Source organism: Apis laboriosa, unplaced genomic scaffold (genome assembly GCF_014066325.1).
Source record: "Apis laboriosa isolate Shangri-la unplaced genomic scaffold, ASM1406632v1 scaffold105_cov147, whole genome shotgun sequence".
NCBI lineage: Eukaryota > Metazoa > Arthropoda > Insecta > Hymenoptera > Apidae > Apis > Apis laboriosa.
In genome coordinates this window covers 1,849,402-1,877,071 of record NW_025220714.1, presented here as the reverse complement: position 1 = coordinate 1,877,071, position 27,670 = coordinate 1,849,402, and the positions used below count along the sequence as shown (strand labels likewise).

Sequence of the window (27,670 nt, the reverse complement as noted above, 5' to 3'; positions counted from 1 at the left end):
CATCGAACCAGTGGATCAAAGCGACTCGATATTTTTGATTCTTTTATTCAAAGTGTTTTCACGCATAACTGTATATATATATATATATATATATGTGTGTGTGTGATTTTTAAGTGAATCTGTGACAAAAACACGAATATCCTAGTGTTTCTTAATTTTCTTTCTTTTTTTTTTTTGTGATTACGAAAATAATAAAAATGAAGAAATGTCGAGAGAATTTTCGTTTCGACACGGATATAAAATAAATAACCAAACGTATAATTAATATATAATATAATATATATTATATATTTAATTATATAATAATATTTTATATTAAATATATTTTATTATTATATAATTGTATAATATATATAAAATATATAAAATAAAATAATTTTATTAAAATTAAAATAATTTTATTTAAATTAAATTTTTCCACGTTATATTATTTTATCCTCTTCCAGTTCATTCGTGTTTTTAAATCCGTAAAATAATAATTAAAAAAAAAACAATAATAAACAATGGCCGTTGAAACGTTGCATCCGCGTTTCTCTCTACGCGGCCATTCGTTCAATCTGCAATTGCCCAAATGCCGGCAAAATTTCCGTTTCGACACGGATGTGAAGTAAAGGTATGACGTCGCGCAAGAGAAGGACATTTCACGTGGACTGGGACTCCCCCAGCCACGAAACAGGCACCGTGAGAAGGAGGCCTGTCTCGTTCGAGACGACGACGTCCGTCCCCGTTTCAACCGATTGCCACCTCGAGAACGTGGAGTATTACGAGGTGAAAGATTGCGTGGGTGGTTACGGGTTGACGCTTTTGAAATCGATCGATCGATTCGAAAATAATCGAAACACGGTCCCCGGATTCCTCGCCGCGAGCGAATCCGGGTCGAAAAATGGGATCGAAGGTATTAACGACAATGGAAACGATTTAAAGCAACACCCTCCTTCCTCTACAACCACTTGTAAAGAGGATACTTGGTGTAAAGAAGAGGGCAGAACGTGTGATTCGAAGGATCGAGCGTTTTCCGATTCGAATTTCTTTTCGAATTGTACGAATCGAGAGGAGGAAAAGGAGAACGAGATAAAGAAACGGAACAGGGAAAGTGAGGAGAGAGGAGTTGGAGGGGAGAAGAGTGATTTTAACTCGGGCGAGGAATCGCGGAAAGAAGATTGGAAATTGAATAACGCGAGAAAGGATTTTGGGTTGAGGCTGTGCGAACGATCGTACGAGTGGAGATCGAAAGCGTCGAGGGTTTCCGGTTCGATGCGAAAGTGTGACGCGGCGAGAAGGAGAAGTTTGATTCCAAGACCGAAGACGAGAAGATACGTTGGACGCGGTGTAGTGAATTCTAGTTCGGAAAGTTCGGGTATCGGCTCGCCTTTGTCGCCTTTGTCACCGTCCAACGACGGATCGGCGATCGTAAAGGCAGGCTCGATTAAAAGTAGCGGCAGCAAAAGTTCCGGTTTCGGATCGCCGGAGGATCGGTCTCCATTGTCCCCGGAGAGTCAGGGATACGCAGCGTTTTATCTGATCGAGCAGCAATTAGAAAAGTTGAGGAACTGCAGTTGCGAGAGACGACAAGCTCAGGTAAAGTAAATTTTTCATTGAATCAAATTAGATTGAAATTGTCGATAGATCGATTTTCGCGCGTATGTTTCGTTTCGGGAAACGAGAAGGAAAAATCGTAGGGAAAATTTGGCCTATTCCAGGAAAGAAGGAACGATTGGAAGGAGTGGAGATAATTCGGAGAAAGCTATAAATCTTGTGAGTCATGTCGTTACTCTAGGGGTAAAGCAGGTCCCGTGGGTGTAGAACCACGTGGTGCGAAGGAATTACGTTTCACCCTCTTTCGAGGACGCGTTTCTCGAATGGCGCGGTCATACGCGTGTAAAGCGCGCGTGCTTCTCATTCATGAGGGTGAAGTTGTTGGTTAGCGGCAACCTTGCCTTAACCGAGACGTATCACGTGCCACGTTCAACCTTCCGATCCGAATGGGAAACGCGACCGCTTGTCATTTCTGTAATTCGTGGCTTTATAAAAATATAGGCTTCTATTAGAGCTCCGATTATTTCATATTTATTTCGACACAATCGAGATACGTAAATTTAACGAGCGTATAATAATAGGTTGGGGAAAGAAGATAATAAAATCCCTCGGAGTCTTTTAACCGGAATAGTTTATTTAGACAAGGAGAGCGGAAGGACAGAGATAGGATAAAAATATCGAAATCAAGAACGAAAGTAATAGAAAGTAATAGGAGATAGAACAATTGTCAGCGCTATCTCCCGAGAAAAAACCAAAGACATTATCTCAATTATCTTTTTAAAAGCTGTTGAGAGATGGCGTTAGCGGTCGATTCTTCTTTAACTCTATCCTTCTCTTTCCCATTTTCCGTCCTTTCTTTTTGCGTTTCATTCGTGACACTCTGAAGATGGCGCTGATTTCGATATTTTTATTCTATCTCTATGTTTCTTCCACTTTATTTACCCTCCTTGTCCACATTTGGCGTTGGCGCGTAAACAGAAAAGGATAGGAAATTCAATTATTAAAATATGCTTTTATCGTTTCTCTTTCGATGTCTTGATCTTCAATACAAAAGATATAGACATGGCATTTCTAAAACATGATTTAGCATCTAATTTATCGAATTCAAGACGATTCAAGAAGCGTAATATTAATTCGTAAATTTTATAATCTATATATATATATTTCATGTATTCAATTTGTAATCATTTCAAATATAAAAACCTTTTAAATATTTGGAAGGATGTATAAAATAATTCGAAATCGCCAAGTAAGGAAAGAAATTTCTCTTCCTAAGAATTTTCGTTCGTAAGGAATTCGTATATCCTTCTTCTTAGGTGAACCGAGCTCATCGACCATTTATTCCGCGTGGTTCACCACCCTCCGCGTTGCGAAACCACGTGTAGGGGATATAACACGGTTATACTTGCATCGTTCCAACGCGTTTCTCCACATTCTTTATTTTTATTTATTTTTTTTTCTTCTACTTTTATCGATTCTGTAAGCGAATCCGTTTTTCCATCCTTTTAATTTGTACTCCCGGGTCTCTTAGAACGATCCCATCAAAATTTCCATCATGCAGAAAGCAGAAATAGAAATAAGATGGGTCAACGAGTCGACGCAAATTTTTCTATACGAATAATAACAATTTTATTATTATAGTCGGAGGAAGATTAAAGATAAAGCGAATAAATAATAGATATATGAAGAAAGTTTTAATCAGCAAGACTGAAATTATCCACTTTCGTGTAGCATCAACATTACTATTATTATTTTCGTGACGCTTTATTAAAAAACATTGACAGACATTTTAATCGATTCGGTCGGTTGTTATTCAATAAACGAGTGAGATGAGATTGATTAGCAAAATCAATCGTAGAGATTATTAAAAAAAAAAAAAAAAAGAAAAAAAATTACACGTTGCACACGTTCAACAAGTTGGAGAACGAGCAGTGGCGAGCTAGAGTCGGACAAGTTTCTCTCCAGTGCGTCGCTGTTACGTCGCGTCAATGGATAGACCGGTGGAAGACGGCTCGGTCGATAAAGGGAAACGCGTACACGCGGAGGGATTCACTTTCATGTGGAAAAAGTGATTCGTAATAATCCCGAAGCCGGTGACACGTGAATAACGCTTTACACGTAAGCCACTCCCCCCTCTTTTGCGTGGCCGGAGATCCGTAGCGGTTGTCATCGAGCTCCTCCGCGATTCCCTCGCGTCTCCTCGGCCGGCCTCTCCAATCGAAACGATCGAGAGCCACTGGGTCGAAAGGGCTGAGCCACGGGACTCCTCTCGCACAGCCTCCGCATTATTATATTGAATTCGTGGAAACGGAAAAGTAAGTGGACGGGAAGGCTATTGAACGAGGCAGGGAAACGAGAAATCGGGAACCAGACGAGCATAAGCCCGGTGTGACTTTATTAATTATTTCCACGACCCTCTATCTTTCTCTCTCTCTCTCTCTCTCTCTCTCTCACTCTCCAGTCTCTCGCCCCTTCGTGTGTGATCGATTGTATATTTCTCTTCCAATAAAGGATAAAACTCGTCATAAAAATAAAATTCGAAAAAAAAAAAAGTATTTCGAGCGATCTTAGCGCAACGATGGATTCGAATCCTTTCGTCGAAAAATTATCGACCCTTTAATCTTATCTCCCTCTCTCTCTACGGGTTACTTAACATGCATCAAAAATTTTCTGGTGCGCTGAACACTTGGCATCGATGTGCCAGATTCGCGTTACGTCGTCACGCGTTCTCCTTTTTCGTGGGGTGAAGAGAAGGAGGCTGGTTTCTCTTTTATTACCAATGCCGCCACGTTGCTTTTATAATATTCACCCCTTAAAATCACCTCTCGAAATCGAAGATCGATCCTCCCTTTTCTTCTCCCCGTTCTTTTCCCACTCCCGCACGAAACCAACCACGAAAAATAATCTTACCATTTTCGATCGAATCTATCTATGTTTTCTCGAGTTTTTTCTCGTCGTCGTTTTCGAGTGTTAGGTCGTTGAAGCGCGAAGGAAGGAGGGGGTGGGGGAGAGGGGAATTAAAGCGGCGAAAATTTGGAGGCGGTGCCGGGAGCGAAATAATTGCGGGTTCTCGCAGCGCCGCTTCTCTCATTCGGTCGAACGGTGGCGCGAGGCCACGGTTGTTGTACACGATTCGACGAGGCGATGTGCGCCCGCGCAACAATTGCGACGTTGTCCTGCGGCGCATCGCGTACGCCGTTTGAAACACCGTCAGTCCTGCCGAGGATCCTTTCAAGGGTGCTCGCTCCACGCGAAACTATCTACGATTCTTTCGATCCTTTCCTCTCTCTCCCTCTCTCCCTCTCTTTCTTTCTCGCGCGGAGAAGACACTTTTTCTTATTCGGTAGCGCTGTACGTACTTTCTTCGCGCGATATCTTCCCTCCTTCCTTTCCCTTCGCTTATAAATCGAAGGAGCACCGTTCGGCGATCGCGAACGACACGTGGACGTGGAATAGGAAAGCGGTGGAAGCGGCATCGATGATCGATCGATGATATATTCGCCTCGATGCGGATACTATTAGCCACGGTGCGGAAAATGTGGCCACGATGTCGGCACTCAAGGCATCGGCGATACTTCCAAGGAGCGAGGAGAACGGCGCCAGGCCGAAAGGCAAAATTTCCAAGTGTTTGAGCGGAAATCCGAGGAAGTGTCAGGAATCGGATTCCCCCCCGTCGCCCGCCAAATCCTCGCGCTCGCCGTCCGCGTCCCCGCGTCGGGCCCCGTCCCAAAATCCCCTCCTCGCTGCGGAATCGCCGTGCAAGAAAGTGTCGGTGAGAAAGTGTTGGCAGCAGCAGGAGGAGCAACGAAACCAGCCAACGTGTCATCGCTATCTCGCCCCTGCCAAACGTTCGCCCAGACGTTACGTGTCAGTGTTGGAACAAGATTTCTCGCAGGACGAGATGGGTGTTCTCCGTGTGTCGGGCAGCAACTGTGGTAACAGCGGTTGTGACGAGCCGGGTGAGATGTCGTTTCTAGAGTTCGAATCACTTTACACGTTGGAGAAGGAGCTGATGCGCGATGTGGGTCAAGTGATGGACGACAAGTGCGTGTTCGGTGGATGGCTGGGCGGTAGACGGGGTCTTTACACCGAGCTGCCCGATCCTCTCTATTGCCAGCGACCGTTAGCGATCGCAGCGCCATCCTCGCGGATCCCGACCGAGGGATTCAGCTTCGCACCTGGTTGGTCCCTGAGCGTGGAGCACTTTTATCAGTGGCAGCATCGAGGGAGGACCACGCACCAGGTATCGATGCGTCCTTCGAGAATCGAGTGTTCGTATCGACGCGGTCACGGTTATGGATATTCTCGAATCGGGAATGAGCTGTCAACGGCACGCAACGGTCGTCGTTTCTCTGTCTCTTTGAGAGGGAGGGAAAAAGAGACAGAGACAGAGAGAGAGAGTTGATGCGCCGCGCGCCGTTACGAATTAATTGAAAAACGGGAAGCAATTTCGCTTTCCAAAGCTTGCCCTCTCGCCAACTCGAATACGCGTTTAACGCAACGCAACTCTCTCTCTCTCTTTCTCTCTCTTTTTATTCGCTCACCGTTTAGTTACTCGTATTTACGCGTCTCGTTCCTTCGATTTCGATTTCACCGCGCGGTGGTAATCCATCCTTCCCTATCCTATTTTTTTTTCCTTTTTATTTTTCCCCCTCTCCTCTTCCACTCTTCCGGCTTGTTGCTCTCTCTCTCTCTCTATATATACGTATACTATCTATCGCTCTATCTCTATTCGTTCCCTCATCGTCTGTTTCGATCCCTCGAGGCGGAAAGCCGAGAGCCGATTTCCACTCGTCCGTCCCTCATCGAGCTAATTTCGGAAACCGAGCTGCAAATTTGCGCCACCGAGTTTTACTTCATTTCGCCCCCTCGTCCCCTCGAGCGGTTTACACCGCCACGATACTTTTGCTCTCGTCGTTTTCGTCCGCGTGGGATTGATCGAAGTGTTGGGGAAAATGATCCACGATCCACGATTTTTTTTTTTTTTTTTAAATTTTTCAGAAATTAAATCGTTCTTTTTTTTAACTCGAGTTTTTCGAGACGATTTCTTCGAACGAAGGGGGAGCGGGGTTATCGAGTATTCTGCTCTCGAGGGGTGCGAAGGTACTTTGATCATCCTCGATCCGCGGATGTTTACTCTAAGGGATGCCGCCAGCATCTTCGAGCGCCAAGGAGGAAGGATTTCTCTTTCTTACGTGTATGTATATATATATATGTAGGCTTTGTTTCTCTCTGCTTTTCGAGCAACGAGAAGTCTGGTACCGTTTCCACGGATCAAAGGAATTGATTTTGTTTATTAACCGACCCCTTTAAATTAATTAATGGAATACGCGTGAGAAGAGATTAATTTCCACTACAAAGGAACCTATTGGTAATAAAGAGAAGCGATATATTCCGTAACGTTTTCGTTTTACGTCGCATCAACTTCTCTAAGAGTTATTAACGACATCGTAGAGTAAGTAGAAAGTAATTGATCTCTTATTATTTTTTTTGTCTGTTAGTTTTCGAGTTATTACGAAAAATATTATATTTGGTACAGTGGAGGATTAGATGTTGAATGGACATTATAGAATCACATTGAAAGATCGGTTTCGGGACGTTTATACAAAAAAATCGCAGGAATACTCTTCCTCCGCTTCTTCTCTTCATCCGTTTAACAAGAGTTGGAAGAAACAGATAGAATCGATTTTCATCGTATGGAAAAAGAATTTCGAGATCTAACCCGTACGCGAAAGTGTGGAAAAATAGAAGCGAATCGAAAGAAGCGTGAATCAGCGAGGAGGAAAGATTGAATTAAAGATCTATTTTGTCGGTAAGATGGTGGAACGGAGCGGAGATATGCGCTCCGCCTTGGGGTAGGCATGTCCCCGTCGAATCGGTAAAGTAACACGTACATAGGTACGCGCTTACGCGACCTAAATCATTTATCGTCCAATTGCCAATTTGCAGCCCCCAGGAAAATTGCTTTGCCGCCCGGCCATCCAACCCCTCGTGCCGCCTTCCTTTTATTCTTCTCCCCCCCTCCCTCCTCTCCCTTTCTGTCCGCTCTCTTTCCACTTTTCCTACGAAAAAAAAAAAGAAAAATACTTTTGCTTCGTTTCCGATTCATCTTTATTTACGTGTAATATTTCTATCTCTCTCTCTCTGGTGTGTGTATAATTGTCGTAATCCCAGTGTATTTATCTCGGTGATCTTTAAAGGAGACGGGAGAAATATACGCGGCAGAGGATGAGAATAAATACGCGCTGATATGCGCGGCTTCCGGATTATGAATTTCGAGTATAGATATCGGATGTCCCTTTGGGCTATCGTATATCTCGTTCGTCCGATTTTTCGTTTTGGTTTTTTTCTCCCTCTATCGCTTTGCCATCGTGAAACAGGAAGAAGAGTAAAGTTTTCGTCCAACGAGCGATCGAATTTCCTCGCTCGATTTTAATACCGCGTAATCTTCCGAGTTTCACCTTTTTTCTTTTTCTTTTTTAGCTACGAAGATAATATTTATCGCGATAAGAAGAGAACTTTGTGAAAAATGTCGTCGTATTATAGAGATAATTTTTCTTTTCTCCAATACCAGTGATGGGTATAATTTAAATAATCGAAGTTACTTAAATTTAAATTTATCGTTTGAAACGTAATAACAATGGTCAAACAATCTAGATTATACGAAAAGCGGATCGATTATAATAGCTATGAATATTATTCAAGTATTTTAATAACTAAATTAATATTACTTTATAATTACTTCTTCAACGGGTTTGCACTTTGCGCTTGTTTTCAGAGCTCGGAAAAGCGTAGGCACTTAAAGAGAATCGTAGACGCGTTACGCGATGAGAATACGCCCTTCGTTTAGCCACGCGAAAGAGGAGAAGAAAATGTGTATGTTCTGGCGCAGCGCAACCGACGAAAATTCATCGAAGCTCGGTCGATAAATTACCAAAGGAGGACGTTTCGAGACAGAAACCGAGAACCGAGATCGATTTCAACTCGCAACTTTTCGACGATACGAGAGACGCGAATCGTAGAGAAGAGAAGGATGGTGAATCGACGATTAAAGAGCGACACGCGTCGTCTCTTCCTTTTTCACCGAACGACCGAAGTTCGTTTGCTCGGTGATGCGGAAGGGAGGAGATCGTTCCTCGTGTCGCGGCGTGTGTCCCGAGGGCAAGAGGAGGGGGAAGAGGGGGGCGAGGAAAACGGCAGAGGCCCGGTACGCCACTCTTGACTCAGGCACGGGGGCAACCCTCCTCGGCGAACGTTACGAACCTCGTTAAAGCTTTTTGGAGTAAGTAAGTTGGCAAGCGTGTCCCCGCCTTCCACGCGCGCCACTCGCCGCGAAACGTGAGACGAAAGAATTATTGCAATTTCGACGCTACGCCTGTCGAATTTCTAATGTTTCCGCGAACAGGCACGCGTCTACGGATTCGAGTGGAATAACAGGTCCCGGATGTTCGGCGGCAATTTATTACGTATAATTTTTAACTCGGTTAAGGCGAATCGAAAGGATTCGATCGATTACGATTCTTTGGAATTGCGAAGAGACAAATAATAGAAACTAAGAGGCGGTGAAAAGGTTACGCGTGTCTCTTGGGATCGGGGAGCGATCGTCATCGTCCCACGAGCGAAAGTAACGTTAACGCGTAAATACACGAAGAGTTTTAAGGATCGTTGAGAAGGCACCGTGTGGGCTAGTTCTCGCGCAGGATGCCCACACGATGCGCACAATGTACAATGGGAGGGTAGGGCTCGCGCGAGCCTGCGATCCAGGTATATTTAGCTCGCGCGGATCGTAATGACGCGTAGGTGTAACTCATTCATAAAACATAAACCCGTGTTGGCGCCGTTCGAGCGGCCGATGAAAAAGTCGCTCCCCTAATTTTCTCCTTCTCTTCTTCGACCAAATTTACGCGTTTCGTCCAAGAATATTCCTTTCCATGAGGATGCAAACTTACTTTTTTTTTGGCAAGTAATCGATTTATTCTACTTCTACTTTATTTCTTTAGTTATTCCAATCCACGAAAATTATTTTAATTTTCACGATCGGACGAGAATACTTGTCGAGAATACGTAAATGGGACGAGAGAAACATGTAAGAGAGACGATCGAGCGTGATCCTGGTGGGAGAGAGATACAATTCTTACGGTCGTGGACCACGAATGCCTGGAAAATAAACGGTGAAAGTGGACGTGGATTCGGGGAAAGTTGCCGCGTAAAAATAACTTGTTCCTTCCGGATTTTCGTAGTCATGACGACGAGTTTCCTCGAATCTCGAGAGGGTACGATACGTTTTGTATCCACGCTGCAGGACACGTACCCACGCTTCTCATCCTGAGGGAAGAGGGTGCATCCTCTTCGTTCGTTCTTGGGGGACGATAACTCGGTTACGAAGGTTCTCAACTCGAGCGAAAGATTTATATAAAATATTAAGTTTTGGAAAAGAAAAGGTACTCGAGTAATCTTTCCATCCGTTTTCACAACCGTAAGTAAAATTAAAATTTTTGACGTTAAAAAAATGATTTTTAAAGATGAGAGAAACGAGTAAAAAAGTAATTTGCGAACAAAGTGTGGGCAAGCTCGAGAAATGGTAAATATAGAGATAAAAGATGGAACGAAAGGGAAGGGGGAGAGGGAAAAATGGGTACCGACAGAGGGTGGATCCGCACGCGTGGTTCATTTGCAACCAGAGTTGTATTCGAGAGAAGAAAGAAAAATTCAGGGCGATGACCGTAGGAAAAACAAAGCGAGCAACCAACTGCAACTTTCGTATGTGCATAAATTTTAATGTCTGCAACTCTGCCTTACCCGACCGTTTATCACCTGAAACGAAAGGAATCCGTACGATTAGCCAACTATCTCTCCTATCCTTTCGATGCATATTTCAATCCACATCGTAAATGACACGCGATTAAATGCAAATCGATTCGCACAAACATTTCTTTCAACTTCTCCAATAATCTCTATCGAACAAAGAGGATAATAATTTTATCTCGTTCGAAGGATTATTATTTGTTCACCTCCTCTCCCTCCTCCTCCTCCTCCTCCTCCTCCTGCTCTTTTTCATTTCGACTGATCGGCCTGTCTCGATATCGCGGCCAAGGCAAACCTAATTTCATCGCCCCATTCTCTTGGCGCCCATCGAGTAGCCCCTTCATAATCGGACGACAAAGGCGGACGACCCACCCCTTTTCCGCCTTTCAATCCCTCTCTCTTTCCCTTCAACCATCCCACACCTACATCCCCTCCCCTCGACACGCTCTCGTCCGTTCCCGCGAAAATCATTCGTTTCCATTTTTGCCAAACCGCCTTTTAACCATCCCGTTTACCGAATATGATTTTCCGTGAAATTCGGTGCGAAAACAACGTGCGAATTATTCAGGTTATACGAGGAGAAAGATTGACGTTTTTCGAGTGAGTTTTAAAGTAAGCGAAAAATTATAGCGCAATTTAATATTGAGAGGAAGAGGAAGAGGTTTGAAAGTACGAGTGGCAGGTGAGAGAATTGAGAGGGAAGGCGTGGGGGAGGGGATTCGATCGTGCGGGTTTAGGCGCGTTAAAAGGCAACGCGATAGCAGGCATTACAATTAATGATGGTGCTCGTATGTTGAATCGTTTGTAATAGCAAATCGATAGTGCGCCACCTGTCGAGAATGCCGCTGTCCACTGTTACCAACAGTGTTGTCCTCGTCGCATCGTCGTCATTGTCCAAATTCCCTTCGGGAGGTTCCTCTTCTTTTTTTCAATAATGTTGACCAAACAATATTTGCATTTAATGGATTTCGCTAGTTTCGAGATTAAAACGGGGAGCAACGCGGTATTAATATCTCTCTTTCGATCGAATTATCGAAGAGGAATACGTACGAAACGAAAAGTTTTTATATATACATTCGATCTAAGATCGTTTATTGACGAATTTATAGCCTTCCCCCCTCCCTCTCTCAATCCTCTTAATTTACGGAACAACGAGCCACGCACAGCCTCGATGGTTTTACTCATTGTTTCTCTGTTTTCAGTTAAGTCGAATTAAAACTCTTTCTCTTTCTCTCTCTCTCTCTCTCTCCAACGACTTTAGTTCCTATTTTCATCCAGCGTCGCGTTATTTTCGCCCGTGGAGGGAAGAGATATTATCCTCTCGGAGGACGAACTAATTCTTTTTCATTATTATACCTATCCCTCTTATCGTCTCTTTCTCTCGTCTTCGATCGATCGATTCCTTCTTCCATTCAATTCGATGTATTCCATATTCCATATACACGATCTCGTTTTCCACGCGAGATTATCTCGGCTTCGTTTCGAACGAAAGTTGGTGCCGCCATATCCTCATTATATCTCGTAATAGAAACTCGGTCGGAACAATTGGTCGCAGGAAATCCTATGTATATGTTCGTGTGTGTGTCGCACGGAACAAAAAAGGAGAAACCGAATCCGTGTCTCTCTCTCGTGTGAACAGAGATAGAGATGGAACGGAATCGAAGTCGATGAAAAGAAAAGAGGAGAAACGAGAGAAAAAAACTGAAATAAAAGAAACGGCGAAAGAAGGAGGAAAGGAAGAAGCAGTCGAAGAGAAAGAGAGAGAAAGCGCGAGCGAGAGAAGGAGAAAGGAGCGAGTACGCGTAGAGAAGAAGCGTGAGGCTTACGTATTTTGTATTCAGTTACGTCCGGTGCGTCGCGCCGTCGAGACGCGTGGTCGCATCGTTTCGGCGGCAACGGTCGTTCTCTCGCGGCCGCGTTTCATGCCTCGCCATGACATTTATCCGTGACGCGGCTCCTCGCTGTCACGAGGATAACACGTTCCCGAGGATCTTCGCGGAGAAGGGGGGCAAGGAATCGACCGTAATTCACGTGACCCGTGGCCAATCGCCGTTAATTGTTGTTAAGCGCGAAAATCGTGGAAAACGTGTCGCGTCGCGTATCGAATCGAGAATCGAGAATCGAGGTAGTTTCTTCTCTTCTTTACTTCTCCTTTTTCCCCTCATCGTTCCACGGTGATCGTTCCACGATGTCACGACGATACGCTGCGTGAAAAAACGACACGAGTGGTTTCTGTTTATGCGGGGGGGAGGGAGAGGGGCGCGCGGCAACGGCAACGGCAACGGCAACGGTCCGGCCGCGAAATTGAATAATTGGATAATGCGGAAAGGGAATAAGTTGGTATAATAAGTTGGCTCGCCAAGTTGCTTTCGCAGCTCTTAAAAGCAACGCTGCACCACTCCGCGTGTTATTTGACAAGTTTCCGTCCACGGATCCTTCGAAATTTCTCGATTCCCGCGGAGAAAAAGGATCGAGACTGGCTTTTTATCCTCCGTCACTTTTCGAAGTATATTCGAAGGGACGTGTAGTTTCAAGAGTGGAAGTTTCGTCCGGGACTTTTCAAATCGTTTGTCCGCCAAATTTTTATCGCGAGATAAAAATTCGCGCGAGAATCATTCGCAGAGAAACTCGCTCGATCGCTCTTTTCGCTTTCGTGAAGAAAGAAGAATGTGAGATGAAATGTGTATGTATATATGTATGTATGTATACACAAATGCAGAAACGGGAGGAGGGAGAACTTTGAACTCGAATATCGTTCACGTTGTTACACGTCGCTTGTTGCACGTCTGATACTGCTTCTTCCAAGTACATCGAGTCGAAAGAAACGTGACGACACGCCTCGCGGGAGCACGTGCATCGTGGATAACAAGATCGTTCCATTAATAGATAGAGGAACACGGACCGGATCGATCGTGATCAAACGCTGGTACGCGTATCGACCGACGCCTAATTTCTTCCGATCGTCAACCGGCGGCCATTGTCGAAGTGATACCTGGTATACTGGTCGTGTTGCACGTCGAGAAGTATTTTTTTTTTTTTTTGCCCCGATGCAAATTAATCGTTAACCGATCGTATGCCAAGCGATAATATATCGTCGATGTCTCAACGAGTGTTCGTGGCTGAATCGAAAGCGATAATTAGCGATTCCATCGTGAATATTCCGTCCCTGTATAGCGCGTGAATTAATGCGATTTGGATGACGCTAACCGGTATCGACGTGATGGCGTGTATCAGAGCACCAAGATCTGTGTGTGGATCGAGCGACGACATCAAGGCTGACTCGACGCGCAACGTCGTACAGGTAAACGTCATAATTTGGCCAAACACGGTTTTTATATTATGTTTTACCAACGATACAGTTTTTTCTTTCGTTTTTTTCTCGTATACCGTTAGCTCGAAAACTCGTAAGACACGTGCGTTGCTTCGCGTCACTCCAATGAGAAAAATTTAATAGTTGAAGTTACCTCGATAATTTATTATTAATAATATTATATTTCGAAGTTATGTGAAAAGAAGATCGACTATAATCGATTATAATAATATAAATATAAATAGAATATTCTAGATTTTTAACTGTTTAATGCCCAATTCTGGTTATAGATAATTATTGTATATTATTATAAATATAATTCATTGTATTAAATATCTCCAACATCGATGGGCAAAATTTAATACTTATTTCGATAATTTATTTTTAAAAAACGTATTAATAATCGCGAATAATTGTAACGATTGAGGTTATACGAAAAGTGGATCTATTATAATAATTATATATCGATTATATAAATATATATATCAATTATAATAAATATATATATATATAAATATAAATAGAATATTCTAGATTTTTAACTGGTTAATGCCCAACTCTGGTTATAAATAATTATTATATATTATTATAAATATAATTCATTGTATTAAATCAATAATGTATCTCCAACATCGATGGGCAAAATTTAAGTTACTTCGGTCAAGGTTATGCGAAAAGAAAATCGATTATAATCGATTATAATAGATAATAATAATAGAATATTCTAAATTTTTAATTGTTTAATGCTCAACTCTGGTTATAGGTAATTATTGTATATTATTATAGATAATTCATTGTATTAAATATTTCCAATATCGATGGACAAAAAATTTAATAGTTACCTCGATAATTTATTTTTAAAAAACGTATTAATAATCGCGAATAATTGTAACGGTTGAGGTTATACGAAAAGTGGACCGATTATAATCAATTATAATAAATATATATATATATAAATATAAATAGAATATGCTTAAGATTTTTAACTGGTTAATGCCCAACTCTGGTTATAATTTATTTTTAAAAAACGTATTAATAATCGCGAATGATTGTAACGGTTGAGGTTATACGAAAAGAGAATCGATTATAATCGATTATAATAATAGAATATTTTAGATTTTTAATTGTTTAATACCCAACTCTGGTTATAAATAATTATTGTATATTATTATAAATATAATTCATTGTATTGAATATCTCCAGCATCGATGGACAAAATTTAATAGTTGAAGTTTTTTCGATAAGTTATACGAAAAGAGAATCGATTATAATCGATTATAATAATAGAATATTCTAGATTTTTAATTATTTAATATCCAACTCTGGTTATAGATAATTATTGTTATATAATTGTTATATAATTTGTTATAATATTATATATATATAATATAATATAATTGTTATAATATTATTATAAATATAATTCATTGTATTAAATATCTTCAACATCGATGGGCAAAATTTAATAGTTACTTCGATAATTTATTTTTTAAAAACGTAATTAATAATCGCGAATAATTGTAATGAAAAACGAATCGATTATAATATATATATATAATGTATATATATATTCGATTATAATATATATAAGATTATACGAATATTCGAATATTTTTTAATTAATTACTTTTTCAACGGGTTAATTTCTATCGCTCGAAGAATTGGCAGATAGCCGTTTCCATTCGACCAAGTGGTTACCAAGTGGTTCGAGGTCTGGTAAAGTTGTTCACCGAGGGCCGCGTATAATAATAATGAAAATTAGAATCTGCGTGGTGACCCGAAATTATGAAGGAAGTTGATCCTGCTTCTCTCTTTGCCACGCTCAAAAATAGTAGCTCGTGTCTCGACTGGTTCGTCGTCGTACGGCTGAGAAACGCGTACGTGTGCGAGAGACACGTACACGTGCAAACGTGGAAACGTACGTGCAATAGGATTGGTTACTGGTAGACGAGTCCGGGCATGTATGTAAATACACAACGCGTGCCTCCATAGAATACGAATGCGTGCACCAACTCATAGGTGCAAACAGAAGAACACGATTCGTTTTGGTTGTGTGCGCGCGTGAACACGAAGAAGCCACGAAGAGGGAAAGAGGACGCGCGCACGCGTATGGGTGATTCGGTGACTAATTCCTTTCCACCGTGAACCTTCATCTTCTCTCGATCCGTCTGCCTCTATTCTTCCTTTCCTCTTTCGAGCGCCGCGAAAAATATCGGCGCTCGTCCCAAAAAACGATAAACTCGATGAACTCTGCCCCTGTTACCGAGCCGACGCCCTTCTTTCCACGAAAGAAAACGTCTTCTTCCGGTTCGAGGTGATTAGAAACGCTTCTCGGTCGAAGGAGGTGTCTTAATTCACTCGTGTGTCTTTTCGTCGTATAGATAATGAAAAGGTGGATGCAATTGTAAAAATGTAAAAATATCGGGCGACTATATCTGTTGCTTCGATTATTCTCTTCCATTAGTCTCTTAACGATGACAATTGTTCCTTCGATTCCACGAAACGAAGGAACGGGTGGGAAAAAAAAAAATGAATCGTCGTTAAATACGTGGAAGTTGATTTAATCGTATTTGATAGAGACAACGCACCTGCGTCGGGTGAAACGACGAGTTAGTCGTCGTAATGCATCGTACATAGTGGACAGAACGATAAAAGTATGCGCATGGGGGCCATATAGGCCTCGCGTGCAATAGAGTTAATAAACGTAAGTGTGCCTACATGGTTGCAATAGGCAACGAATAACAGTTACTATACAGTTCGGCTGACGAGCGAACGCGTGATTAAAATGCGAATGAAAATATATCGTGCTCTTTTTTCTTTTTTTTTTTGCGGATAAATTTTCTCTAACGAAAATCTATGATCATCTCCATATCCGTTCAACATCTGATCGATTATTGTTATTTTATTTTATTTTTTTTTTACTTGCAGATCTATACCGATTGGGCGAATTATTATTTGGAGAGAGGCGGTTGCAAGAGAAGAGTGACAGATCTGCAAACGGATCTTTGCGACGGTGTTCTTCTTGCCGACCTGGTCGAGGCAGTCAGTGAGTAAATCGAAATTGTTAACGTTATAAATCGCGGATGTTATCCTCTTCGAGACAAGGAGAGCGAAAAATTGTATATCTCTTATTTTCACGCCGTATCGTTCGTGCCGGTGTGTGTTTCAAAGTGAATGAAATGGATGCCGATAATAAAGCGGCAAAGTAACAGTACTCAATGGTCGAATCGTTTATGGTATTGGACAGTTACCCATAACACATAAATCGTCGGTAAAGTCGTTAGTTCGGGAGGGTAACGTGGTCACGTGCCAAACGCGTACGTCACGAGCGATGTACCTCGATAAATTCGAAACGATTTGTTGCCCGTTAGCCCGTTAGGCATCTTTGTATTAATTGTCCTATATTTTTCGTTGCAGCCAATCAAAAGGTGATCGACGTGAATAGGAAACCGAAGAACTCGCAACAAATGGTAAGTTTGCATATCATAAAAACCATCGTTTATTAATTCGCGTATAACCTAAAAGATTGCTTTAACATCTTTCAAGATTTAGAATCGATACGCGAAAGAGGAGGATAGAAAAAGTTTCAGTTTAAGACTACGTTCCTGCAACATGGTACGAGTTGTCATTTAAAAATAGAAGGTCTATAACCGCGTTTGGGATACATAGATAAAATCTGAAACTAAACGTCTCATCCACTCATCCACAGCTGCACGCTAGATAATTACTCTTTCTCCCTCTGCGATTACGAAGTTGCAGGAAATACTTACTTACAAAAATAAATCGAGGTGAGCAAAATCTGAGAAAAAAGAGTTTTATGGTCTCAGATATATTTCTTTGACATTCCTTTAGTTAGCGAAATAGATCGTACCAATTAACGTGAAAATCTTATAAGAATCGCGGATCTATCTTCGTTCTTCGTATTCGATTCTAATCTCGCAGACTAGACGATAATAAAAGAAGCAAAGGAGTGGAGAGACGGAGAGTATTTTATGGATTTTAACTGCATCTCTCGATGAGAACGAGCTGCGTCACATCCGGATAGATCGTCAAAATCGAATTACACTTTGCCTCTTCGTGTTCTCTATTTGCATAATCTCGAAAGAATGCGTCACGGATCGAAGATGATCGAAGATAATATTTTCAAAACGAAGAGTAACTATATTACTTGTAACCATCTTGATCGATTATTTTTACGTTCGTGTCAATTCCGAATTACGATTTTTTAAACAACAGAGAAAAGAATATGAGAAAAAATTTTTAAGGATGAAAAGTTAGAAGATTAAATTTTACTTCGCTCAATATCTGACGGTATTAAAAACTTCACTTCAGAGTAGTTCGTAAAGTTATTCAATGCCGAGCGCATTATTCAACTCCTCGATGACCTAGTAAAGTTGCGAAAAACTTCTTCTAGAACGTTCTTAGAGCAAAGCCCTTTCGAATATATAATCTCTTCGAAAGTTTTTCAACGTTCGCCAAGACACGACGTTCGTCTCCAGCCTAAGTATCCTCGAAAATAGTCGTCTTTCGCGAAATTGTGAAACTTAAATTATTAATCGAAACGAGAGAACAGAGCCTGATCGATCGAGAATCGGGTGTCTATTAGAAAATATTACCTTCCTTTCAAACGAAATACACGATCCGTTATTAGATCCAGATTAGCTTTCCAATTTTGTTGAGGGTGGAAAGAAGAAGGGCTCCGGTCTATAATTAAAGCAACGCTGTTGCGTCCGTGCTGTACGTGTACACGCGCGAAAACGTGGTCAAATGTAACGCGTGTAATGTTCGAAATATATATGTACTCTATATACACGTACACATACACATACACGCGGCAAACCGCGAAACCGAGTCACGTGTTTTCCTTCCAAGGTTATAGTTGAAGCACGCTGCTAACAACGCGTCACTTTTCAATCCGTAGCTGCTCGTGCGACACGTTCGACCCGTGTAAACAAAAAGGAAACGCGTGTTTTTTTCCCGAGAAACGGGGAAACGCTTCGATCGTTTCGAACAAAAGAGAGATATAACAAGAGAGCGCGTGTTCAAAAATGCAAAAATAACAAATACGATCCTCGATCTTTCGATAGTGCGTTTAAGAGAATCGAAAATCATCGATCGATTTTTTCTACGGTAAAAGAAAAAGAAAGAAATCTTTTATCTAAGGAAGATAAATATCGTAAGGAAGGAAAGTTTTGGGAAAACGAAAAGAGATTGGTGTTTACAAGGAGAAGTATGGATTTATTTTTTTTTTTTTTCTTTTGTTGTTGTTTCCTTTTTCCGTTTTCTCATCGACATTATATAGAGCGATTTGTTTTTTTTTTAAAACAGTCATCGACGAAACTGGAATCCCGAGTGACCAGCGTCGCATCGAGATCTATTTCTATTTCACGGAGAGTCCACTCCCGTGGAACAGTGACTCATTCCTTGTATACGTTATTAGTCAACCGGCCGTCTTTCAACGATTTCGCTAATAAATTATAAACACGAGCATTATTCCAAAGCACAATGATCGGATCACTGTACACGATTCTCTCGCGAGAAAACTCTAACTCAAACACTCGATAAAAGTATTCCATTTTATAACCAATATATAACAATTATATTTATCGTTTAATCTTAATCGTTTCTTTGTCCTAAAGAAAATACACGTTCGTATATAAAGTGTAAATGATTTCAAAAAATGTTCTTGCTTGAAAAATTATTTATTTGGGATGTTTCGAAAGTGGTGGAGAGATGGCGGGCAAATCGATGGTTTGTAAGCGCTACGAAAATGGTCGCTACAGGTGTCCCAGATATAGATGCAGCATTATATACAGGTTAGAAAAGAGGGATTGAGAGAACAGCAGGGAAACATGGGTGTGGTGTTTTCTGGTTGGAAATCAAAAATATAAATTATTTTTTATCCTCTTTCTTCCCAACAATAAAATAAAATTCAACTCGTCTCGATCATCGAATTTTCTTCGAAATTTATTCATTTTTTTGCGACGATCGTTAATCGAAGTTTCGTTCGTCGCATTCGCATTCTAAAAAAAGAAATATTAATCTTTACAAGAGATGACAAATTAAAAACGAAACATGGATCGGGTTGAAAATTAAAATGAAAGGTAACTAACTGGCAATTATTTTTCTTTTTTCGGTTTGGTACGGTTTACTCGGCGGATCGTAACTTTTATTACCTCGAACAATATTCACGGTTAATTACTACACGGTTAGTGGTCGCGTGAAAGAGTGTGAGTATCGACGATACACGCGGCCAATCATTAACGTGGAAGGAACGTGGGAATAAGAAAAATGCGCGGAAGAAGTAGGCAATGCACCCACACAACGTGTAATTTCCGAACGATCCTTCGTCGCCATCTTCCTCCGGCTATAATTCTATCTCCCCGTTCTTTCCTTAATTAATGTCCACTGAGACGAGATTCCTTTGTACACGTGCTCGTCTCGCTCGTTGATCACGCGAATCTTTCTTTCTAACTTTTATTTTTATATAGTTTAAATTGAAAAATTTTTAAAATATTACGCATACGTAATTAATTTTTTTAATCTATCTATATACGCTATATAACTCATATATTTTTTTTTTTTAATCTTTAAACTTTGAACTGCCATTAAAAAAGTTGAAATAACGAATTTTCACGTAAATGAAGTAACGAAGAGAGAGTGGTTCTCGAGTTTTAGTTTTTCCGTCGGTTCGTGTAAAAGATGCACGTGGGAAGGGAGGGAGGGCGTGCAGAAAACCTCTCTCGCGAATTTCCATCCAATTTACTCGGTTATCGCGTATCCTAGAAGTTATTCGTTGCAGGAGATACATCAAGAGAGGGCGGTTCTCGGTATTTCCCTTTGAAAATACAATCGAATTAAGGAAATCTTTCTCGAAGGGGACCGAAATCTCTCTTACCTTTCCAAATCGGTTATATTATACTCTCCGCGAATATACCGATAAAACCATTCGAACGAATCGATTCAGGATTATATCGTACGAAAAAGGATCGTGTGTTTCCAGAATTTCCAAAAAGAAAGAAATTGCAAGTAGCGAGATGGAAAGAAGGGGGGGGGGGAAAAGAAGAGAAATTTCGGTGGTTATTCTCGTAGGAAAGGTGGTCGATCGTGATACGAACTGACCCCACGTTACGAGGATCGGCGGCCACGTGGATACCTGCTTTTAAGGCTGGTGTACGCAACCAGCTACTACTCCACTCCCACTACCTGCTTATTTCTACTTCCCACCCTGTCCACTTTTATCCGCCGTCTCTTTCTTCCCCTGCACCCTGCTAACACACTCTTCTCCATCTCCCAACCCGACCAATTGCGGTGTAGCTTACCTCTACCTCGTGTCTGCGTTCTCTGTCTCTTGTCGGTTAGTGTCTCACGAGTGATCCGGTAGCGTGGATGCTGTGCCGATCGCGCTCCACACATTTTGCTGCGCCGCGGCCGAAAAGCCACGCGATATCGATTCTCGATCGGGAAAGAAGACGACCACTTCTTGTCTTTTCCTTTTTTTTTTTTTTTTTTTTTTTTTTCGTTTCACAATCGCGTTACGCGGCGACGAGTGAAAGTGTTCGAAAGCACGTGGTGTGTTGGAGAATTAAATGTGTGTTTTTTTTTTTTAAATGTTGTTTTCTTGTTCGAGCGTAAAAGCGTGTTAAAAATTGAATTGATATTCAATTTCGTATTGTTCGAAAAGAAAAACGGTGGAAATAGCTACCGATTCGTTGGTCGTAGTTGTATCCTGTCTATCGTCGAGCGTGGTGCTCGACTGGTGGTCTGTTACTACGGATGCTGCAACAGTTTCCCGAGTATTATGAGTATTTTCGCGCCAGCCTCGAGCAACCAGACGATGTCAGAGATCCAGAAACCAGAAACTTCTATTTCTATCGAAATCTCGGTGAACGAGAACAATCCACGGAAGTGTAAAATCTAGAGGCGAGTACATCGTTGCAATAAAATCCAAGAATAAAAAAACAAAAAGAAAAATGGATCCTACCATTAATAATTCACGTTACGTTAATAGCGGATGAAAAAAGAGAGATGTTTCATTCATAAGAAAATCGATAAAGTTTTTGCGAGGAAGAATAATTTGGAAAAGTAATCGAATGAAAAAAAGAGGGAAACGAAAAACGTAGAGAAAACCGGCGATAAAAATATATAACGCGAGGAGATCGCGGAAGATTCGATAGCGAGGGTGTAAAGGATACTTTGAAAACGATACCGGCGATCAATCGTCCCGTTTTCTCGCGAGGAGAGGCGACCATCGGAGACACCTCTCTGTTCGATCTCTCCGCGAGAGGAACTCTCGTTTAAGGGTCCACGGTTTCAGTGTCCCGGAACAAAGAGAGGTTATTGCTGCGAAAGAGGAAGAGAGAGAGAGAGAGAGAGAGAGAGAGAGAGAGAGAGAGAGAGAGAGAGAGAGAGGGAAGGAAAACGTCCGAGAATCTCCTTAAGAAGGTTTATAAATAGGCATGGCCGGTCGAAGCGATATTTTCGCTCTCTCGGTGAAGCGACAATGAATTGGTCACGACCACTGTGACGATAAATGCCCTTCGTGGCTACTCTTTAACGAGATTCGCTCGTTGGAACCAAATTTATTCATTCTCGCACGATACGTCGTGAGAATACGTAGGTTAAAATTTTCTTATAGTTCGAGGCGAGACGATTTTTCATTTTTTTTTTTTTTTTATCTCGAACAGATTGTTTTGACAGTGCAGGAGGAAGGGGAATTATTAAATTCTTGAACATTTTTTTTTTATTCGCGAGTGTTATACAACAACGGTGATTCAACACAATGCTTACCGAGGATGCCGACCGAAATAGACTTTGATACTTGGCTTGGTAAATATGTTGCTGTCCATCGTCGCGATGGATAACCGGAATGGGAAGAAGAAAAAGTTTCAACACGCGCGAATCGAACAGTGTATATCCAACGGTGTATTTACGATCCTTTCCACGATAAAAGGTAAAGTTTATTTCAATTTCGGAAGAGACGAGTTTTATTTCTCTTTCGGCCGAGATCATTCCCCGCCACGGTGCGACGTTGAAACGTAACGTAACGCCACCGTGCGAACGAACTGCGAATCGACCACAATAACACGAAGTTTAACGCTTAACGAAGTTTACCCGTTTTTGCCTCGTCCGACCTTAGATCGGGCGACGGTCGACCGTCAACAAAGTCGTGCAACGCTCCGCTCGTACGATTTTAATCCCGCTTGTAATAGAAGTAATTAGCGTCGTCGAGACTGTAATTTCAATTTAAATCTCTATGATATGATCCGAGAACTCGGGCAAGAAGGAAAATCATACGCATCGCGAAACAACGCGAATACTTGCTTTTTCAATTTATTCTTTTCAATAGATATTTCGAATTTCTTAATCTCGAAATTTTTTTTTCTTCTTCTAAGTTCAACGTCTTGGACGGATATGTGATATTTCCTTGATATTTCGCGAAAATTATTGCTACGATTTTTTTTTTCTAGATTAGAACTGGAAGCGAATGGTAAACACACGTCGATGAAGAAATCGACGTCTTCTCGTATCTCGTCGTTTCGAGCCGCCTCTTAAAATGAACGTAAAATAAATTACATAACCACACCGAGTGTGTCGCGGAGGCCGTTCCGTCCGTGTGCACGTTAATATGCGTGTTCATGCTTCTCGAAGGACTCGCATACCTGTCGCACTTGTATGACCTTACGTAAGTGATCCTACTTCCGTCGTTCCGAGGATTTAACCGAGCCGCTGCATTTTTCTTTTCTTTTCTTTTCTTTTCTTTTCTCTTCTCTTCTTTCTTTCCTTTATCGAAATATCATCGAAACGAGAATTTATCAACGTTTCACATCGGGAGAAGGGAGGGAAGGAAAATAACATCGTTATATATATCATTGGAATGCGAGAATGAAAAGAGGAAATATCGATCGATGTATTCGAATGAAGTTTTACTCGGTTAGGTTGCGGTTTTGCTTCTTTTTTTCTTTCGTTGCAAGAAGGACGGCCTTCAAAGATCCCCGGTCGCCCGATTCAAACGGATTCCACCGCTTCCGGTATTCCTCGACAGAGTGAGAGGAACGGAGAGGAAGAGAGAGAAAGAGAACACAGCGTGTTTCGAGTTCTCTCTGAAAAACGGTCACGTTCATTTAGATCAGCTCTTTCGAAACGATTCCATTGTATATAACACGTCCAATTTTTCGTACGAGTATTTTTCCTACGATTTCACGATATCGCGCGAGTACAATGAGACGAATTTTAAAAGAAGATGCGAACTTCGTCGTTTCGCGTGCGAATGCTTTCTTCCTCGGGGAGAAGATTTACGTGCGATAACTACCGTGCATGTAAACGTATTCGGTTTGCGGCGTTTGTTGAACGAAAAGGAATTCCGTGGAGGTGGAAAAATATACTCGACGCACATCGAAATTTCCTCTGATGATAAAACAAAAAGAACAAGAAAAAAAAAAATAATCTCAAATAAAGAAGAGACGAAAAAAAGCGAACGAAATTTGGCGAAATTTAACGAATTCGATGAGGAGACGTAAGGTGGGGAGACAAAAGGGTGGGAGAAGCGGAGGAGAGGGGGAAGGAGGGGAGGTTAAACGTTATTCGACGCGCGTTATTTCCTCGCGTTTTCATTCTGGGGTCGGGATATAGGCGCGACGCAATTTCATTGAAATTTGTTGGGTAGGTCGGTTGCAAATTTTTCGCGAGATCGTGGGCAGAAACGAAGCTCGGGCGCAATTAGTCAGACTCATGGCTCATCGACTCCCGGTATTTTACACACGTGTGCACGTACGCGGAATTGCAGCGGCCGCGTGCACCGATGCATGATCGCCGAATCCTCTCTCTCTCTCTCTCTCTCTCTCTCTCTCTCTCTCTCTCTCTCTCTCTCTCTCTCTCTCTCTCTCTCTTCCCTCTCCCTCCGTGTTTTCAACGAGAAACAACCGCTGCATTCGTGTTACCAACGAATTACTATCTCGTTAACACGGTATGTACACGTTGTTCGCGCCGCCCTGTCCTTCCACCTGTTATATATTATATTGTTTGCGCTCGTTACTACCGAAAACCTGGAAAAAAAAAATATATATATCGTACGAGAATTACCGCTATCCGGTTGAAATATCGCTTTAATATCGTGCGAGTTAACAACGAATACCAATCTTTTCCAATTATTATCGTTTAACGAAAATCGTTTGTAAAATTTTTAAAAAAGATTCGAATCATCTCGATTGCGAATCATAAAAAAAAAAAAAAATCTTGTCATAAATCGTGCACACGTATTTTTGAAACTCGCGATTAGCTTTTTCGCGTAAACGAAATAAGTAAATACGCGAAGCGTGTGGAACCTCGTTAAAAAGTGGAACGAAAACTAATAAGATTTCGAGGAAGAGGAGGGGAGGAGACGTGGACAATAGGGCTTGCAGGATATCCACGTACGTACGTACATACAGCCTTGGCTGCTTGATGATATTGTAAGAGAGAGAGAGAGAGAGAGAGAGAGAGAGAGAGAGAGAGAGAGAGAGAGAGAGAGAAGAAAACTCGGTGTCGCGAGATAACAATGCTCGCGCGCGTGCTTTTTACGCGCATTGTTGTTGACACGCGTTGAAAGCGTGGTAGGAAAAATGCAGTGACGTCGTTGACGAATGAGGAAGAAAGGCTGTGAACCCTTGTGTGACGGGAAAACGCGAACGAGAGAAAGGGAAGGGAGGAGGGGGGGAGAGAAAAAAGAAAAGAAGAGAGAGAAGCGATACAACACGCTTTGTCCCTCCCGCGTCGAATGCGTACGAAGCGTTTTAAATCTGAAAAACTGAAAGCGACGATGCTCGATGCAACGTTGTTTCACACCTCTACCTGTGTCTCATTCGTTGATAATCACTCGTCGTATTTCGATAACTCGGCTCGACTTTGCCACGATTCGATGAACAGTTGACTTGGAATTCTTCGAAAATAGAATATTTAACGGAAGCTTTTTCTTTTTCTTCTTTTTTTTTCTCGCACTTATCGTCGGTTACGAAGACGTAATAAAGCGAGGAAGTTACGATCTCTACACCGTTCGGTACTTAAAACGAAGTCTTTGACTGTGGCAAGGGGTAGCGGTGTTCTTAAATGGCTCGAAGCGTTAATAGTTGCGCGCGTACACCACCAGCCAGCGATAGACAAAATTTAATAGTCGAAGTTACGAATAAAGTTACTTTCGTAAGTTAGTTCGATAATTTATCGTTCAAAACGTAATAATAATTGGAATAATGCCAAATGATCTTGCACGAAAAGTAGCTACGAATAAACGTTATTCAAATATTTCAGTAAGTAAATTAAAGTAACTTTATTCTAGAGATTTTTAACTAGTTACTTTTAAATTTTTCACTAATTACCCAACTCTGGTTATGGATAATTATCTTTGTCGAGTAGGAAAAAATTTCGTGAAAATTAATAAGCGATGTTCTTTACATGATACGATATATTAAAAAGTAATTTGCTTCGAATAATCATCAAATGATAATTCATAAATTTGTCTAGCATCGATGGGGAAAATTTAATAGTTGAAGTTACTTCGATAATTCATCGTTCAAAATGTAATAATAAAATAATGCCATGATTATACGAAAATATCGACGGATCGACTATAATAATTATAAATGTTGTTCAAGCATTTTAATAAGTAATTACTCGAACTAACTTTATTCGAAATTTTTAACTACTTATTTTTTTCAATTTTTAATGTCCAACTCTGTCACACGCGCATTATATATATTTCCCGTAAATAATATAATATAATAACATACGCTCGGATACGTATCTATGTATTATTATTCGTACGATATATACGAGATCTCTCCACGCTATAACACTTTATTCGTTTCGTCCGCGTCGTTCTTAACGATCCAGCCAATCAATCGAGATTCCGCATAATCGTTCACCATGTTGCATATGCATCTGCCCATTTTCGATCCCGTTATACTCCTCGTCCTTCCTTTCTTCCCTCTCGTTCTCTCTCTCGTAATTTTTTTCGTAATTTTATTGGGCGCGCGATGAAATTCACACGAGAAACCGGGGAACGCGAGAGAAAGAGAAAGAGAGAAAAAAAATTTCTCCGTCGGTAAGCCAGTTCGTAAAGGTTCTTAATACGAGCCATTAAGGTGACAAATTCGTGGAATCAATAATAATTCTTTATCGCTGACGAGAGAGAAAGAGAAATAAAGAGAGAAAGAAAGAAAGAAAAAAAGGATAATAAAAGGATACTTTTATAGCTCTTCTCGGATACGCTGCCATACACTCGCGTATTATGTTTGGAAATTGAAGTGAAAGTCAAGAAGAAGAATTGCGTCAACCAAGAAAATTCATTGTCTCGTTGGAACTCCGACACGAAATTACGATCGTATAAAATTATGTACGCGATAATATAACTGTATACAACAATACGATATTTATGAAAGAACTTTTAATCAACATGATCCCTAACTTGAAAAGTATTGTAATTAACGTGACATTTTCAATCATTATTACAATGGTACACGCAGTTTGTGTGATTATGACCGAGGGAAATGAAAAATTAACAAAAAAGAGAATTTTTTTTTTCCCTAGAAAATTTAAACAACGCAGTGGAAGAATATATCTCGTAAAAGAAGTTTTTCGTTAATGGAAATGTGAAAGTTTAATCCGCGAGAAACGCATTCGATATGATTCAACGACCGATTGCGTAATTTCGTTGTGCGAACAATCGTACGGCCGCTTACGGGTGCGTTTGCATATCTGGCAGGAATCGAGGGGTTTCGGCGTATGCGTGCGGCCACAGCACATCGACACCAAGATCGAACGATCCGTGTGAACCGTGTTGACCAACCATCAAACGGATAATTATAACTTTGTCAACCGTCCCTGCATACCGTTCATTCATCGAAAAAAAAAAAAAATAAATAAATATAAAAAGAAAATTTCAATAGAAAGAAGACCACAAAAATTTAAAAATAAAATATCGTAGTAACGTTTAAATTGATATCAAAAAACTAGTTCAAATCGAAAAAAAAAAAAAAAACATTTGAG

At 41.1% G+C, this 27,670-nt stretch overlaps 1 protein-coding gene across 3 annotated transcripts in view; it reads left to right on the top strand.

Annotated features, from left to right (window-relative positions):
* LOC122720949 (protein sickie) overlaps positions 1-27,670 on the top strand; it is a 156,444-nt gene that overhangs the window by 21,626 nt on the left and 107,148 nt on the right. For all 3 annotated transcript variants that reach the window (XM_043948106.1, XM_043948097.1, XM_043948088.1), the window contains exons 3-4: positions 16,580-16,697; positions 17,069-17,121. In XM_043948106.1, coding sequence (XP_043804041.1) covers positions 16,580-16,697; positions 17,069-17,121 — 171 coding nt within the window. The remainder of the gene's footprint in view (positions 1-16,579; positions 16,698-17,068; positions 17,122-27,670) is intronic.